This window comes from Phaenicophaeus curvirostris, chromosome 1 (genome assembly GCF_032191515.1).
Source record: "Phaenicophaeus curvirostris isolate KB17595 chromosome 1, BPBGC_Pcur_1.0, whole genome shotgun sequence".
NCBI lineage: Eukaryota > Metazoa > Chordata > Aves > Cuculiformes > Cuculidae > Phaenicophaeus > Phaenicophaeus curvirostris.
Window position 1 is genome coordinate 76,740,724 of NC_091392.1, and position 17,646 is coordinate 76,758,369.

Sequence of the window (17,646 nt, forward strand, 5' to 3'; positions counted from 1 at the left end):
GATCTACAGGATGTCCAAGATGATCAGAGGGGTGGAACACCTCTATGAGGAAAGGCTGAGACCTAGGATTGTTCAGCCTGGAGAATAGAGGCATTGTGAAGACCTTACTGCAGCCTTTCAGTATGTGAAGGGAACCCATAAAAAAGGTGACCACAAAATTTTTAGAACAACCTGCTGAAATAGGATAAAGGGTAATTGTTTCAAACTAAAAAAAAAAAAAAAAGGGTAGATTTAGGCTAGATACAAGGGGGAAATTCTATGATAAAGAGATATCTATGACAAAGTGACCCGACTACTGGATGAGGGAAAGGCTGTGGATGTGGTCTTCCTGGACTTCAGTAAAGCCTTTGACACAGTTTCTCACAGCAGTCTGCTTCAGAAACTGTCAGCCTCTGGCCTGGACAGGCACACACTCTCCTGGGTGGAGAACTGGTTGGATGGCTGGGCCCAGAGGGTGGTGGTAAATAGCATTAACTCCAGCTGGAGGCCAGTTACAAGTGGGGCTCTCCAGGGCTCAGTGCTGGGTCCAGCCCTGTTCAATGTCTTTGTCAATGACCTGGATGAAGGCACTGAGTGCACCCTTAGCAAGTTTGCAGACGATACTAAGGTGAGTGGAAGTGTCAGTCTGCTGGAGGGTAGGGAGGCTCTGCAAAGGGATCTGAACAGGCTGGACCACTGGGCTGAGACCAACTGCATGAGGTTTAACAAGGCCAAGTGCTGGGTCCTGCACTTGGGGCACAACAACCCTATGCAGTGCTACAGACTAGGAGAAGTCTGTCTAGAAAGCTGCCTGGAGGAGAGGGACCTGGGGGTGTTGGTTGACAGCTGACTGAACATGAGCCAGCAGTGTGCCCAGGTGGCCAAGAAGGCCAATGGCATCTTGGCTTGTATCAGAAATGGTGTGACCAGCAGGTCCAGGGAGGTTATTCTCCCTCTGTATTCGGCACTGGTGAGACCGCTCCTCGAATACTGTGTTCAGTTCTGGGCCCCTCACCACAAGAAGGATGTTGAGGCTCTGGAGCGAGTGCAGAGAAGAGCAACAAAGCTGGTGAAGGGGCTGGAGAACAGGCCTTATGAGGAGTGGCTGAGAGAGCCGGGGTTGTTTAGCCTGGAGAAGAGGAGGCTGAGGGGAGATGTCATTGTTCCCTATAACTACCTAAAAAGAGGTTGTAGAGAGGAGGGTGCTGGCCTCTTCTCCCAAGTGACAGGGGACAGGACGAGAGGGAATGGCCTCAAGCTCCACCAGGGGAGGTTTAGGCTGGACATTAGGAAAAAAATTTTCACAGAAAGGGTCATTGGGCCCTGGAACAGGCTGCCCAGGGAGGTGGTTGAGTCACCTTCCCTGGAGGTTTTTAAGGCACGGGTGCACAAGGTGCTGAGGGGCATGGTTTAGTGTTTGATAGGAATGGTTGGACTCAATGATCCGTTGGGTCTTTTCCTACCTGGTGATTCTATGATTCTAAATTGTTTATGACAAAGGTGGTGAAACACTGGAACAGGTTACCCAGAGGAGCTGTGGAAGACCCATCCCTGGAAGTGTTCAAGTCCCGGTTGGATGGGGCTTTGAGTTACCTGATCTAGCAGAAGGCATTCTTGTCCACTGCAGTGAGGTTGGAACTGGATAGTCTAAGGTTCCTTCCAACCCAAACCATTCTGCAATTCTATGAAATCCAGACAAGAAGTCAATGCATTGATGGGAAGACCAGACATTCAGAGGACACTCTACAAGCTAAAGAAAAGAGCCAAACTTCATGGTAAACCAACAGCCAGGTTCATGTCCTACCGCAAATTACCATTCACAAGATCTGAGTACTCACAATTCTTCCAAAGCCTGAGATCCCAGAACTAACAATATATTTTACGTTATGAAGTGAGAGACTATTTCATGGGACACCAGGCACAACAGCTAAGGTCTGGTACCCACACCAAATCAATCCAAGGACTCAGCTAAGCAAGCCAAAAGGAAAACAGTGCAACATCACAAGTTGTTCCCCTTCTGTACATCTTCAAGTACCAGGATCCAAGTGCGTTACAGCATCATAAGCAAGTCTGATTTTTAGCTGCATGAGTGTGCATTAGACATCCAAGAAAACACTTCCGAGCACAAGTCCCCAAGACTGAATGTCTCCCATGTCCAGGATGGGATTATCACTCTTCAAGCAGAAGGAAACAGCTGCTTTTCATACTCAGCAGTACACAGTGTTGTCTAAGCCTTGGTATGCCTGCTCATTTAAAGTCTGAAGTAGCTCCAAGACAACACCAATACTACCAACTAAAGCATCCACTCTGAATAAAGACCACTGAGGAAGACTTTAATCTCAGGAGAGCAAATGGAATCAATACTGGAGTAGAGCTGGTGGATGAGCTAACAGGCAAGACTGGAAGCTTCAAAAAGCTGAACTAAATCAAGTATCCTAGTTCTTTGCTACTTGGCACAAAAGCTGAACTGCAAACAGTATCACCACAAAAACATAGACATACTCAGCAATAAGCCACCAGTTACCAGCACCAAATTCTAGCAGTCTCCGAAGGACTTGGAAAGAACACCTTTCACATGTTTAATGCTCAGTGGTGTCCAGCAGATTAAAGAAAAGACCTCATGATCACTAGCATGAGTGGCTAGGCTTTAAGGAAGGATTTGACCACACTTGTTCTGTTTTCTTCCATGCTATCAAGTCTGTAGAACGAGATAAGAGAGTTATGGTGCTTGGGTGAGACTTCCACCAAGGCTCTCATATCGGATCTTTCATACATTCCTGCAAGTGATGATCACTGGTTCAACTATTAAAGGAAAGACAGTCAAGCCTGCAGTATATTCCAGCTTCTTGGTTCGTTCCAGTCACCAGTTTTAGCACAAGCATGATGTGGATAGGAGTCAAAACTGCTACAGTCAGAGCCATGGACCTCATACTACTTCTGCAAAAACTTGCAGCAAAGCCACTTAGGAAGGCTGGCCAATGTTACAAACAGCGGTGCATGGCTAGTTTAAAGATAAAATTACATTACCTTCACGCTGTACTGCTGTAGGCAGAGGCCTATGAAGGGATGATACATGGAGGTTTCATTGAGCTGGTCAGACTACCACCATGCCATGCAAAAATGACAAACTTCTAAACAAATCTGGTTTTCCAAGTAGCCCTTCCAAATTATGGTCGTATTACTTAAGGCAGTATAAATACTTCCCCTTGCTTCAGCTAAATGGCATGGTGAATCACTTGGGTGTCTCACTCCTTTGTGTTTACACTTCAAATAGATACTGTTAACACACAAAAACATGCTTCTAACACACTCTAGAAAGACATGCTAAGGAAGGGCCTACAGGACACCCAGTAATAGAAAAATATCTGTATCAACATCAGTGATGTGCTGGAGGAACCCAGAACATTACTAAGAATGCTTACAACTTAAGCAATGACAGTTTACTTTATGCCAGTGCTGAACCTGTAGTCCTCTCCTGAGGGGGTTGGAAGACTGCTGAGGAGGTAGAATGACCACCACTAAAAAAATTAAACTCACACTTCGAGGAGGTCCACGGCGTCTGCCAAAATAGCCACGTCGGTAGCGGCGCCGGTCTGCAGCATAGCGGCTGCCTTCTACAGGGACTCCATCTGGACCAGTGACATTAGCTGCTTCTGCACCCTGAAAGGCCAAAAGAAAGTAAGCCAGAGTGGTGTGAGAAAAGAACCACCAGGTGCAGGAAAAAGGGGAAGGGAGAAGACAGAAGATGAGACAAAGAGGTTTGTTTGCATCAGTTCCAAGCTATAGACTCCTTCCTTCAAGGAATGGAAAAGCAGGTCTGTTATTTTCAACCCTACAACACAACAGTAATAATCAGCAGTTAAGACCCACTTCAGCCAGACAGTTCAGAGGAAAAAACGGAAGTAGTAATCAATTTAAAAAAAAAACCTCAAAAAAACTCAGAAAAAAGTCAAAAACTGTTTGAGAAACTAGAAGCACAAAGAAATTGAACATTCTTACAGTTACTAAGCTGCCAGACTCCAAGACAAGTTCTTCAGGGCAATACATGCATCACTTAATGCTTACTAGTCAGACTGCAAGTTTCAAATGTTCTATTAAGTAAATAATCACAACTTCTAGGAGCACTAGGATGTAGTTAAACTAAAGTTCTGGCACATATCTGGAACACTTCATAATGAAACCTTTAAAAAAACAGATCTACCACAGGAAAGCTGTATGAATGCCACCCACTCCAGAGATTAACACAGCAGACAAAACAACCAGATGCACAGCTAAGGCTGTGTTACTCGCTACTAGAGAGATGTTAACTTTATGGGACCACATCCCTAAGACTCCATAATCTCTCACCTTTTCTCCCTCGACCACATCAAACTCTACAGTCTCTCCATCACCAACGCTGCGCAGATATTTCCGGGGATTGTTTTTCTTTATTGCCGTCTTTAAAGAAAGAAGATACAGAAAAATACATTAGTTTATCTTACTCATCTTACACATTCATAGCCCTATAGAAGAGGCAAGGACAGTATTCTTCCGCTACAATCCTAACTGGTACTACATCAGTTGCCACACCACAATATTTCAAATACTTAGATGTTTCAAGCACTCTTATTGCACGGGCTCTCCAATACTCAGTCAGGGTTTACTCATTCCTCAATACTCAAGTTTACAAATCAGCCATTCCCTCCGGATTCCCCATTAAGCTTACTAAATATACAGATCATTACATATTTCTGTATGAACAGAGTTTACACAGGGTTTTTGATCTCCTGCAAGCTGTACCAAGGCAGCTCCAGCAGCAAGTATGATCCATGCCTTTGGTCATTAGGAAACCTATAGACCATCTACAGAGATCTAAGACCAGAAGCATTTTTATAGAAGACAGCACTAGCTACAAGTTATCATTGCAAATCATAGTAACTAGAGAAGAATTCCTGTAACTCTGGTGTGACAAATAAGTATTCTACCCAAGTACTGTAAGGGAGACCCCAAAAATTAGATTAGTTCCTAAAGAACAGAGGAATAGTACCAGAATGGACATTCAGTCATCTTCTAGAAGAGACTTGAAAATAGTATTAACAACTTGGCTTTGGATCAAAACCAGCTGAAAGCCTTCTCAGAGAGGAACACTCAAACTCCTGAAATGATTTTCAGCCTGTCAACTACAGATGCCTTTCACTCTGTGGAGTATTCTAGGATTCCACAAAAGGCAGTTACTAAGACAAGCCTACCATCTGTTGATTAGTTAACTGTTCACAATCTGGAAGATGCAAGGGGAGGGAAAAAAATCCAACCAAATGCTAAATACACACACTATACACACACACCAATCTATGACCCAGCTTTTTACTGAAGTTCTTACATTGTTAAAGACCAATTCACATTAAGTTTCCTGATACAGGTATATTTTGTTAGCATGAAAGAGGCAAGTGCAGATCCAGTTGACAGAAGCACACAAGAAAACATAGGGCATAAGTCTGGCTTAAGAAACAGGACACAAGATAGAAACAAAAAAGACTGTTGTCATATCTGTAGTTCAAGAAAAACAGGCAGAATGAAGGTCAGTTGAGTTGTTGCCCATGTGTGGCAACTATATTAATTCTGTCAACAACAGTCTAAAACAATTCTGACTGAAGGAAAGTTCTAATCAGTCTAAAGTTGAGCTTGACCAGTTTAGGAGAAGTATTCTTTGTTGCAGAATACAGTCCCTTTTGTGTTTCAGGCAACAGGCCAGCATGCCCTTTCAGCCCTAGATCTAGCCACACCTTTCCCTGTACCCTGCATCATCCCTGAATGGCTTAAGGAAGAATGCAAGAATGTACATATTGCTACCAAAGCAAAAATCACCCAAGAGGGTGTGGGTTTTTGTTTTGTTTGGTGTTTTTTAAATACAGGAAGAGAATGAGTTGCTCAATTGAATTCTTCTGGGAATTGCCTCAGCAAGCAGAGACTCCCACCATCAGCTGAGACAGCTTTCTGCTGATCTATTAGTGTAACTGCCCCATCTCCAAAATCAGCTGGAAGTACTAGCTTTTCTGTAAATGCTATATACTGATACCAAAATAATTATCTTCACTCAGATTAAGGATTTAATTCTGTCACTACTACTTGTACTGACACAACTGACAAACTCAAAAGACTTTTGCTTTGCATATGACAGATGTCAACAAACTATTTCAAACTCCTTCCACTTGCTTTTAATTGCAGAGGGAAAAAAAAAGACTACCCGATATCTTTTCAGCAGAGGGTGTACTTAAGGCTACTTAAGCTCCTCAAACATCCTCCCAGGAGACTAACAGAAGATTAATTCAACAGGATTCCACGTGTTCTGTTCCAGATTTATGGACACAAACTTCAAAAAAAATCCACACTTAGAATCATAGAATAACCAGGTTGGAAGAGATCCACTGGATCATTGAGTCCAACCATTCCTATCAAACACTAAACACTCCAACATATCCAACACTCCCTGTTCTCTCTGCTCCATCACTTGCAAATGAATAACCTGCCCAAAGGTGACAGAGGCTGCCACACAGCAGGCTGGCATCTGTTTTTAAAATGCAACCAGGAACATTTTTGAGTAAGTCACACAATTCAGACCTAACACTAAACAGCTTTACTACTTACTACTTCAGCTGCAGGTAAACATTGCTGAAATAAGCCTCTAACAAGCCTAAGCTTTAAGCTTGATGAAAAGACTTTTACTCTGTATATCCAGACAGGAGAGAACATTATCGTCCCTGTCACTGTTCACCAGCATCCTGCAGCCTCCAGCTTCTTTAACTCAGAAGACAAATGTTTTACATTAACACAGGCAGCATTCAACAATTAACACAGAGCCTCTCTTTTCCCAAGGGGACACTGATGAACACACAGCTGTAAGTGTTCAGAACTAGTTTTTCCATACCCCCATTATATCACATCATGGGCACATCCAACTGTCACAGCAATAGCCAAGATCTGTTACACCTGCTACTGGTGCACATACACCAGGCAGCGTACAATGAATACAATCCACTGAAGAAAAAGGAAGACCTGTGCTTGTTAATTTAAACTACGCCTAACTAAATCAGACTTCCCTGGTTAGTGACACTTTCAATGGTGTTAAATTACAAGACCCAGTTTACATTTAGGCAAGCAGTCGTTCCATAGGTAAGGGAGAAAAAACAGCAGAGAAAGGGTGAAGGCCCACAGCAAGCTAATGTTGAGTCCCCATAGGCAGCTTTCCCAACAAGGATTGATGTTATTCATATCTGTCATCAGTACAACCGCTTTCTGGGATATCTTCTCACAGGTCCCAAGGAGACCTTGATCATCTTCAAGGCAGTGTTATAGTGCTGCCCATCCAGAACCTGCTTCTGCTACCAGAACTCTTCCTATCCTCCTCCAGACACAATCCCATCGAGCTGCAGATGCAGCATCTCTATCAGCACACACATAGCAGACTGCCAATAAGGAAGGAGTGAACATTACAAGTTAATGCATACACTGAGAGCTCTTGCTCCAAGTCCACCAACTGAACCAGGAATGTATACTACACACTTCCCCCAACTCAGACATCCCGCCCCACAAGGTGGGCCAAGCTGTACTACTCACACCACTCCTAACTGACAGTGCCCTAGACAGCACCTTGCATGAACCAACTGGGCAAGGGTACAAGCAAGACAAAGCAAGTGAAGAATTTCCCTTCCCCAAAACACTGCCTTAGTCCCCCACAAGACAAAGGGTTAATTCAAGGCAAGCCATGCATGCCCTAAGGAGAAAAACATTTTAATCTGTACTAGGTTTATAAATAGCATCCCATAGCCAGACACAAAGAACTTAACCCCCATTCCAATCAGGAGATCAGCCTGTTCCCTCCCTGCTGCTGCAGGGGCCAGGAGGAGGCTGTATCTATTCAACTAGGTCAGCCTTATTCTGAAGGGATTAGGCATGTAATCCAGCCCCACCCAGAACAGGCACAGGGAGGAGGGGCAGAACCAACATTAACCATGGAGAGGGAACTAGCAGCAGGATGTTTGCTTACACGGGGGATTAACCTCCCTCACTGGGCAGGTCCCATCCGCTGGCCCTGCCAAGCCAAACGCTCAGGGAGGAACTCCAGAACAAGCACATTCACATACAGGAACAGCTTCAGATGGAAGAGCTGAAGAACATACGACTGCAACCAAGCCAGGCCAGATGCTGGAAGCATCTACTCTGCCATGCACAACCCACCCACAGGGTTAATCAGATGCAAGCTTTCATGTGATGTGGCATTTCTGAAACACCAAGCCAGTTCTGCCAAGTGCTCACTCTGAGAGTATTCCAGCCACAGTAGATGGGAAATACAATTCCCTCCCCTTCCAGTTTGCATTTAGGCAAGTAGTCGCTCCATAGGTAAGGGAGAAAAAACAGCAGAGAAAGGGTGAAGGCCCACAGCAAGCTAATGTTGAGTCCCCATAGGCAGCTTTCCCAACAAGGATTGATGTTATTCATATCTGTCATCAGTACAACCGCTTTCTGGGATATCTTCTCACAGGTCCCAAGGAGACCTTGATCATCTTCAAGGCAGTGTTATAGTGCTGCCCATCCAGAACCTGCTTCTGCTACCAGAACTCTTCCTATCCTCCTCCAGACACAATCCCATCGAGCTGCGGATGCAGCATCTCTATCAGCACACACATAGCAGACTGCCAATAAGGAAGGAGTGAACATTACAAGTTAATGCATACACTGAGAGCTCTTGCTCCAAGTCCACCAACTGAACCAGGAATGTATACTACACACTTCCCAACATCATCTTCACTCAATGCAAGCACTAGATTTATTGCCCCTCCTAACTTTACCCATTTTTGGTTAATCAGTCTACATCTCCTGACCCAGAGAAGCAATTATCACAGGCTGTTTAGTCATGAAGCCACAGGAACTAAGCTAACTCTCAACACCAATCAGCATGTTTAATGCAGCTGCATACACAGATATCCTCATCCTCTGTGATGAGCTCAGTTTCCTGGTTACATTTGATGGAAATACTTAAACTTATGCCACAGAGAAAATTCATGCTTTTAAGGATCTCATGAGCCTCTGGGCATTTCATATGGCACAAACTCCAGGCCCAGTATTTCATTTTCTGGTGAAGTAAAAGCGTCAGATGATGCAAAATCAGATTTAAGCCAACTAATCAGTTTACATCAGCATGGAGACAGCAACCTCCATCTTCCCATTAGTTGCCTGCAACTTAAGAGTTGCAGTATAAACTTAGAACAGCCTACTGACAGCTCAAGGAGAGTTAACCAATGACAAGCCATCAGGCAACCTCTCTCTGCTTGGGCACACTTGGCACACAGCCTTCCTCCTCCTCTTCCTAAGTGCAGCTGCCTCATGCAGCAACAGCTGACAGCAACCCAGGCTGGTCAAGAGCCAGACTAGATCACTTTCTCTCCAATACCAGAGAGGGCAGACAGAACAGACCTGCAAACAAAGAGGGTAGGAAAAAACAGAAGGCACAAGGAACACGAGAAGGTAGAGGCAGGGGTGGGCAGGCAGACAAGTAGCAAGGTATTTACAAAACAGAAGAGCCACCTTTCCCCAGAGAGGTGACAACCAAAAATGAAACAAAAACACATCAAAAAACCCTTTAGCATTCAAATCAGAGCATACAAAAGAAAACATGAATGGGTTTAATAGCTTTTCCTTCAGTTATAACTCCAGGGAGAAGGAAAAGAGCCTAATACTCCTCCCTGAAAATTTCAACATACATCTGCCAGGACAAGGTTGGGTGGCTATTCTAGGAAGTTGCACTGGAAGCCTATCATAGTGCCCATCTCTAAATACAATTACTGCTGTCTTACCTGATGAACAAACACGTCTTCTTTGGTATCATTTCTGTGAAAAGAAAGACAGAAGTCATAAGAGTTTAGACTAAGAGACTTAAATAGAAATTCATGACTTCACAACAGAAACCCTCCTCCCCCCACCCTGTAGTACATCCCCTGGATTCCATACATTCTGTGCCAGCCTATGCTACCAAGATCCTGCTCTGAACTTCCAGGACTGTATATACCTGACAGCAAAAAGGACCCCCCCCCATTCTCAAGGGTAGGGGGCAGGGGGAGGTTCCTCATCTTCTGGCAAACATTCAGTATTTTGTTTTGACACAGGGCAGGGTTAATGACTGGACTGCTTGCCTTTCACTATTCCACCCTCAAAAAATCTTCCACAGGAGCTGCAACCTGAGCTGTTACCGCAGAAGTTAAGCAAGACTATCAACAGGACTGGCCACAGCTGTTAATAGGGCTCTCCTTTCAGTGAAACTCAGGGCAACCATGCACATGAGGTGTTAGGAGATCCACTGGAGGGGAACTCAGACTGGATTAGGCCAGCCAGTTCAGGCTTCCACATATAAAACATGAAGACAAGTCCAAGGACTTAGTTCTGTGTTCCCAAACTAAGAGCCTAGATTCTGCCATATGTTCACTCAATTCCTTCTCTGCAGAGGGAACAGGTGAGTCAGGGTTTGTGAAGATAATGCATAATCCAAAACTGGTTGTGCTGAACTAAAGTAATAACAGACTTCAGTTTAACAAGAAAGCTAACAAGTTATTACACCACATGCAGCTGAAGGCTCTCGCATCAACTGCGATGAAAGACTTTAAGTGTACTTCCTAATTCAAGCTTTTCTTCCAAGCTTACACAACACTAGAGAGCAGACTCCAGAGACTGGGACTAATACTGTACCAGAACTGGCTTTAGATCTGTGGAACAGGGCTCCTCTACCCATTTCTATGGTGTCTAGCTTACCCAAATCTACCTGCTGTGTAACAACTCAAGGACTTGCAGGACATATTAACTTGCCAGGTATGTCTTTTGCAAGACAAGCATTCACCAGGAAGGAGCTTTTTCATAAAGCACATAAGACATTTAAGCCCCTCAACCCCACAAATATTCCAGTTTGTTATCCATATCACTTACAGCTACTTTGTTTATCGATGCCACTCAGAGGCACATTCATGTTCAGAGGAAAAGAAACAAAGATAGAATTCCTGTGAATCTAGGCCTGGAATATCTTCAGTTATACGATCCCTGAGAATCTCTATGTGTATTTAGAGTAGGTATCTTGACCAATTAGTTAACACTTGAATTTTTATCCAGAAGTATTTCCTTTCATCCTCTAACCTTATTCCCACCTTTAAAAAAGGCAGGCAGGAAAGAACATACAGCTCATTACAACTGTAGTATTATAGTTTACAATTATTCAAACATGAGAAACAAATTGCAGACCAAGTTTCACCCTTTGTTTTCTCCCCATATATATATCAACTTCAGGGAAGTGGGGGCAAGGAGCAGAAGGGAAGGTCCCCTGAGAGTCATTTAAGAGTTTGTTGAAAGCCTGGCTAAATCTGGCTGTCAACTGCATGAAATTGTAGTAAGGTCATTGGTCTCTGCTGCAACTACTAAATGCATGGCACATTATCTGTACTATGAGTCTTTGTACAGTATAAATATGACTATCATAAACTAAACATACCTGTTGATAAAGCCATATCCATTTCTGACATTGAACCACTTCACAGTTCCAAGAACCTTGGTGGCTGAAAAGAAGAAGTTAAAGTTGTTGCTCTAACACAATAAAGAACAAGAGTATTACAAAAATACTTTTATACCTGCACACTAAGTCACAACCAGAGCTACTCTGTTCCCTCTCTCAAATTATTACTCTCATCTCTACTTGAGTTTATACTAACACAGTAGCAGGAAGCAGTGCTTTAACTTGCTGTTCTTCACCCAGGAATTTACCACGCTGCATTTCAAACAAAGTCCAGCTTTATCTTCAGAATTAGCCATGCATCCCTTCTTTTTCAATTTCTTATCCCAGAAATGAGCAGTAAAGCCAAAAATCCCTTCAGCTTAGTAGCTAGATACAAAATATAGAAGAAAGCTGTTTGAAAGTCTCCTTTCACTCGGACTCATCCTTCCTTTCTTCCTTGGAAACCAGGACTGACCAAGGAAGCAGTATTAAGTGCCATGCAACTCTCAAGCAGAGAAGCAGCACATCCTTACTCTGGACAGCTTGCTCTTGCATTGTCAACATCACTAACTAAGCAAGACACCACAAGATGTTGTTCTTTTTTATATTCCTACTCCTAAAGATCTATGATTTACCATCTACAAACAGATCAACTTTACATTACAAGGCTTTTAGGATCAAGAAAAGGCCCTGTCTCACACAACACCAAAACAGCATCTTTCTTAGAAGCCTGTAGTGCCTTATAGGATCCGGCAAAACCTGTTCCTCCAACACAGAAATGTGTGGGAGGAACTCTGTGACAGAGGTAGTTCAACCTCTCTTTCTCTCTTGGCAACTGGGTGGAGACCACAGACTTGTACTTTTCAAGCCTGTAGGAAAAGGAGAATTTGGGACTGTAGACATTAATAGATGTTACTTATCACACAGCATGACCACAACTACCTAAGCAGTCTACATAGTGCTTATTTGAAAAGGGTCTAGTCACCAATATATGACTGCCTGCTAAAAACCTGACATGTTTGAGGGGTGGAGCGAAACCCAAGAGGCAATTAGAAGGGAAAGAGTCTAGAGACAATCTCCAGTTAATAAGTCCAAGCCAGTCTGCTAGAGGCAAAAAGACCACATGGCAAATCTAGTGGAAGGTGTCCCTGCCCATGGCAGGGGGGGTTGGAACCAAACCATTCAATGATTCTATGATCGTTACCATCATAGACTCTACAACTACATTCTTGCCTAAACATCCACTAGGAGATGACAGAGCTGGACAGACCTAGCCTCACAGTCTTACCATTCTTGTATACTCCTCTGATAGACAACAAAAACAACCTCTTCCTCCTCTCCTGGATACAGAGCTGAAATAACAGTGTTTGTTGATAGCAGTCCACTGTAGTACTGTTGCTGTTATTGAAAGTAATAACAGGCCACTCCCCACTGCACTTTAAGAAAAGTTTTTATTTTCTTTAATACAACTTTTTAGCAGAGAGCATTCTTATTTAGAAGAAGCAAAACAATGTTAAAGCTGAGACAGTTACTAGAGAAAAGGGCTGCCTAACTAGTACAGCATCCATTCCCAAGTATTCTTGTTTACAAAGCTAAAACACAAGGTTTCACTGCCTAGTACCAATTCAGTAACAATAACAGCCTTCAAATTGAAAGTTATGCTTTTAGGTTTAGTTTCATGGGGACATCACTAAGTACACATTCTTATTGCTACCACAAAGGCACTGGCTACATGCAAGAGCTCACTGCAGTAAGATAAATCAACAGGGTAAGAGGAGGATTAAAAAAGAACAAATACACCACTGAAGCAGGTGCCAATGGCACATGCAAGTTTTTAGCCTACCTTAAGAAACAACCCTAATACCACCAATGCCCTCACCATCATACTTTCCTTCCCCCTCAAAACAGCAATTGAATCTCTTGGCCTATTTCAATCAGATTATGAAAAGGGTGAGAAACCCAGGAAGCCTGAAAAAAAAAAATCCCTCAGGAGTCAAAGCTGGTGGAAGGAGAGGTAATCAAAACTCACTCTACATGTCCAGCCGACTGGTGATAAATGAAGTCCACAGACAGTTTCAGAGCAACAGTACTCCTTTTCCACAAGCTGCCAGAGGAGAGTTCCCAAAATATTCCCTAAGACAGTGTCCCGAGGAAATACCATTCCCTACCCACATTAGTCTTACAGTCTCCCCTAAGCATTACAGTGGGAGGAAGAATGTCAGACACAACAGCATTACACCTGCCATGGAGTGGCCACTGTTAAGCCTGAGCTGTCACAGCAAGGAGATCAGGCAAGGAGGAGGACAAGCCCAGAAGAAACCTTCATAACCTGTTTTACTGATGAGACAGAAGGTGGTTGATGTGACGACACCCATACCAAAGTGAAAGCTCACGTATTTCTACAAGACACTATACTCCAATGTTGTCAGAGGAAATAATTATCAGTCACTCCCACCCACGACAAAATGTCTTTCCATTAGTTCCAACAAGGAAAGCCAAAGCCTCCTGTAACCAAAAGAGAAAAAAAAAGTTGACTAACCTTGAGTCTTATTCCTAGAAGTCAGACATTTGGATGCCCTGGGCAATCCTCAGACCTTGCTTCTAATGGGATCTTCACAAAACAAGACTTAAATGAACATAATTACAAGATCATTAACAGGGACATTTAAGTTGGACTTGAATGCAAGTCCATTTTCAAATAGTATTTTCAATGATCATTTTCCTCACAACTCCTGCTAAAAAGCTTCCCTAACAATAAAGGCCAGCATGCAGAAGCATCACCATAGTGGCTTTCTTTTTCCTGCTAGACGAGGAAAGGCACTTGTGCCTTCAGTTTTCCCCCCCAACCATCCTTCTTCAAGCAATAGCAAGAGGTAAACAAGATAAAACCATTACCAAGAATGAAACAAGCCATGTTAAGGCAAGAACCAGACAGACGTACTAACAGATATGGGTGTGTCTTGACTGACTACTGATGAATCAGACACCAGGAAAGGGGAAAACCACAGAAACCATACCTCCAATTTCTGTCCTCATAGAATGGTTTGCGTTGGAAGGTATCTAGTTCCAAGTTGATCATCTAGTTCCAACCCCCTGCCATTGGCAGAGATGCCTTCCTTTATACAAGGCTGATCAAAGCCTCATCCAACCTGGCCTTGAACACTTCCAGATACAGGGATCCCATAACTCCTCTGGGCAACCTGTGCAAGTGCCTTGTCACCACACAGTCAAAAACTTCTTAATGTCTAATCTAATCCCCCCTTTCAGCTTAAAACCATTAAGCCTTGTCCTGTCACTGTGCTCCCTGAAAAAGAGCCCCTCCCCACCTTTCCTGTAGCCCCCTTTCAGTACTGGAAGGCTTCCATAAGGTCTCCCCTGAGAATGCTCAGGGGAGCATTCTTCTCCAGGCTGAAGAAGCCCAACTCTCTCAGTTTGTCCTCATATGGGAGGTGCTCCAGCCCTCCAATCATCTTCATGGCCTCCTCTGGACTAGCTCTAACAGGTCCACGTACTTCCTGTGCTGAGGACTCCTGAACTGGACACAGGACTCCAGGTGAGGTCTCAAGAAAGAGTAGAGGGGCAGAATCACCTCCCTCGATCTGCTGCTCACGTTTCTTTTGATGCTCTGCTAGAATCCCTCCTAGCTCAGCTCCACAGAGATCCTTTACCCAGCTCCTCTACCTGCTACAAAGTAAGGAGAGAAGGGAAGATGCTGATTTCCCTAGCGAAGTTCAGGACTCCACACTAGTATAGGCCAGTAGAGCAGAGTAAGGCAACCCCAGCTTTGCTTTCCTAACCTCCTAAAGCCACACAGCCATAAAAAGCAGAAGCAACGTCTAAAGTCTGTCCTTTTAAGAGGTTGATCCTGTTTAAGCACAATAAAAAACCGCAAGCTACGCACTGGGCTCCAGCAGCGCGATGGCAACTCAGCATTTTGACAGAGTAGAAACTAAAGCAAAACACGATCCTAGAGGCGTCCAGGCAGCATTTTTTTATTAACCGGAAAGTTGCACAAAGACTTTATACAGGGGCACGGAGGGTTGACCGGCAGCCCGTTTGCCAAGGAAGATGCCCTAGCAGGACGCGAATCCATCAACATCGATGCATTCCCACGCTTTATTATCCCCGCACGGATCCGGAGAAGCTCCCGGGGGCGGCCCCGGGAGCTTCTCCGGGTCCGTGCGGGGCAGTGGCTGCCACATACAGGTGCCCGACTCCGAGGGAGGAGGAGGCACAGCCTGACTCACAGCGCGGCGGGGGGGTCGGAAGGAGCCGGGCTGGGCGGTGACCATGTGCTCCATCCATCCCCCTCCTCCTCCTCCATCCTCTCCCACCGCAGACGCCCCCATCCCGGGGATGCTCTGCCACTCACCCAGCACCTTCTTCTCTGTCTCGGGCGCGGCGGCAGCGGCAGCACCGGCTGCGGCTTCTCCCGCATCCGCGGAGCTGGTGGGGCTCTTGGGGTTGGCGTCCGGGGCGGCTGGCGCTGCTGCTGACGCGGTGATGGTGGTGGCGGTGGTGGCGGCGGTGGTGGCGGCCGCCGTGGTGGTCGCGGTGGTCTCCGCCGCCTCGCTCATGGTGCCTGGGCGGGATGGAAAGATGGGTACGTCTCCCTCTGGCCCGCGGCTGGGTCTTACTGCCCCCAAAATGGCCCCGCCGAAGTTTTAACACAGTCAGCGGGGGCCGGCGCCGGGCGTTGCACCGCCCCGTTCGCATTTAAAGGGAACGCGGCGGAGCCGGGGCGGGGGGGCGCATCCCGGCGGAACGGGGCAAGATGGATGGATGGATGGATGGATGGATGGATGGATGGATGGATGGATGGATGGATGGATGGATGGATATGTGAATGTATGTATGGATGGATGGATGGATATGTGAATGTATGGGTGGATGTGTGAATGGATGGGTGGGTGGACGTATGGATGGATGGATGGATGGATGGATGCATGGTTGGGTGCATGAATGGACATACGGATGCGTGGATGCATGCATGGCTGTGTGAATGGGTGGGTGGGTGGACATATGGATGGATGGATGGACGCATGCATGGATGGATGGATGGACGGATGGACATATGGATGCATGGATGCATGCATGGCTGTGTGAATGGGTGGGTGGATGTATGAATGGATGGATGCATGAATGGATGCACAGATGGACGGATGCATGGCTGGATGGACATATGGATGTATGCATGTATGTGTGAATGGGAGCATGGATGCATGTGTGTGTGTATGCATGCATGGATGGATGCACTCCAGCTGTTTGTGCCGATATATCCATGCCTCTGTATCTGTACAAGACTGTGTGTACATGCCTGGAATGGTGGCACTGGGGCCACATACACCTGCGTGACATAATGGTCAGAGCTTCGGGTGGGAATGTCCCTGTATGTTTGGGGCATGTGTGCATGTGTGGCTTGTGGGAGACGTGAGTGTGTTGCTGAGTGGGGGGCTGTGTGCACTGGTGGTGTCACTTCCTTTTCTTTCCTTGTCACCTTTTCCGTGGAGTGCTTTTTCTCCTATGTTGTCCTCCAGTCTGCACTCCTGCGGCATCTGATTTTCATGCCTGCTGTCCCACCGATTCCTCATTTCCTTGCCACTGCCCTTAGAATCATTGAGGTTGGAAAACATGAGTCCAGCTGTTAGCCCAGCACCACTGTGCCTACTAAACCATATCCCAAAGTCTACATGCTCTCAGAATACCTCTAGGTACGGTGACTCCACCACTTCCCTGGGCAGCTTGTTCCAATGCTTCACTGCTCTTACAATAGGTAATATCCAATCTAAACCTCCCCTGATGCAACTTGAGGCCATTTCCTCTTGTCCTGTTGCCTGTCGCTTAGGAGAAGAGATCAACACCCACCTCACCAAAAGCTCCTTTCAGGTAGTTCTAGAGTGATAAGTCCCCTCAGCCTCCTTTTCTCCATACTAAAAAATCCCAGGTCCTTCAGCCACTCCTTATGTTCTCCAGACCCTTCACCAGCTTTGTTGCCCTTCTCTGGACATGCTCCATCAGCTCGATGTCCTTCTCGTAGTGAGGTGCCCAAACTGAACACAATATGCAAGGTGCAGCCTCACCAATGTTAAGTACAGGAGGACAATCACTTCCCTATCTCTGCTGGCCACACCATTCCTGATACAAACCAGGATGCTGCTGGC

General features: G+C 45.3%; 1 protein-coding gene across 1 annotated transcript in view; it reads right to left on the bottom strand.

Annotated features, from left to right (window-relative positions):
• Positions 1 to 16,131, bottom strand: part of YBX3 (Y-box binding protein 3) — a 29,271-nt gene extending 13,140 nt beyond the window's left edge. The window contains exons 1-5 of the mRNA XM_069865007.1: positions 15,858 to 16,131; positions 11,486 to 11,549; positions 9,810 to 9,843; positions 4,327 to 4,416; positions 3,517 to 3,639 (exon numbers count right to left, since the gene is read on the bottom strand). Of these exons, the coding sequence (XP_069721108.1) occupies positions 3,517 to 3,639; positions 4,327 to 4,416; positions 9,810 to 9,843; positions 11,486 to 11,549; positions 15,858 to 16,062 (516 nt within the window). The 5' untranslated portion in view covers positions 16,063 to 16,131. The remainder of the gene's footprint in view (positions 1 to 3,516; positions 3,640 to 4,326; positions 4,417 to 9,809; positions 9,844 to 11,485; positions 11,550 to 15,857) is intronic.
• Between the last annotated feature and the right edge of the window lie 1,515 nt (positions 16,132 to 17,646).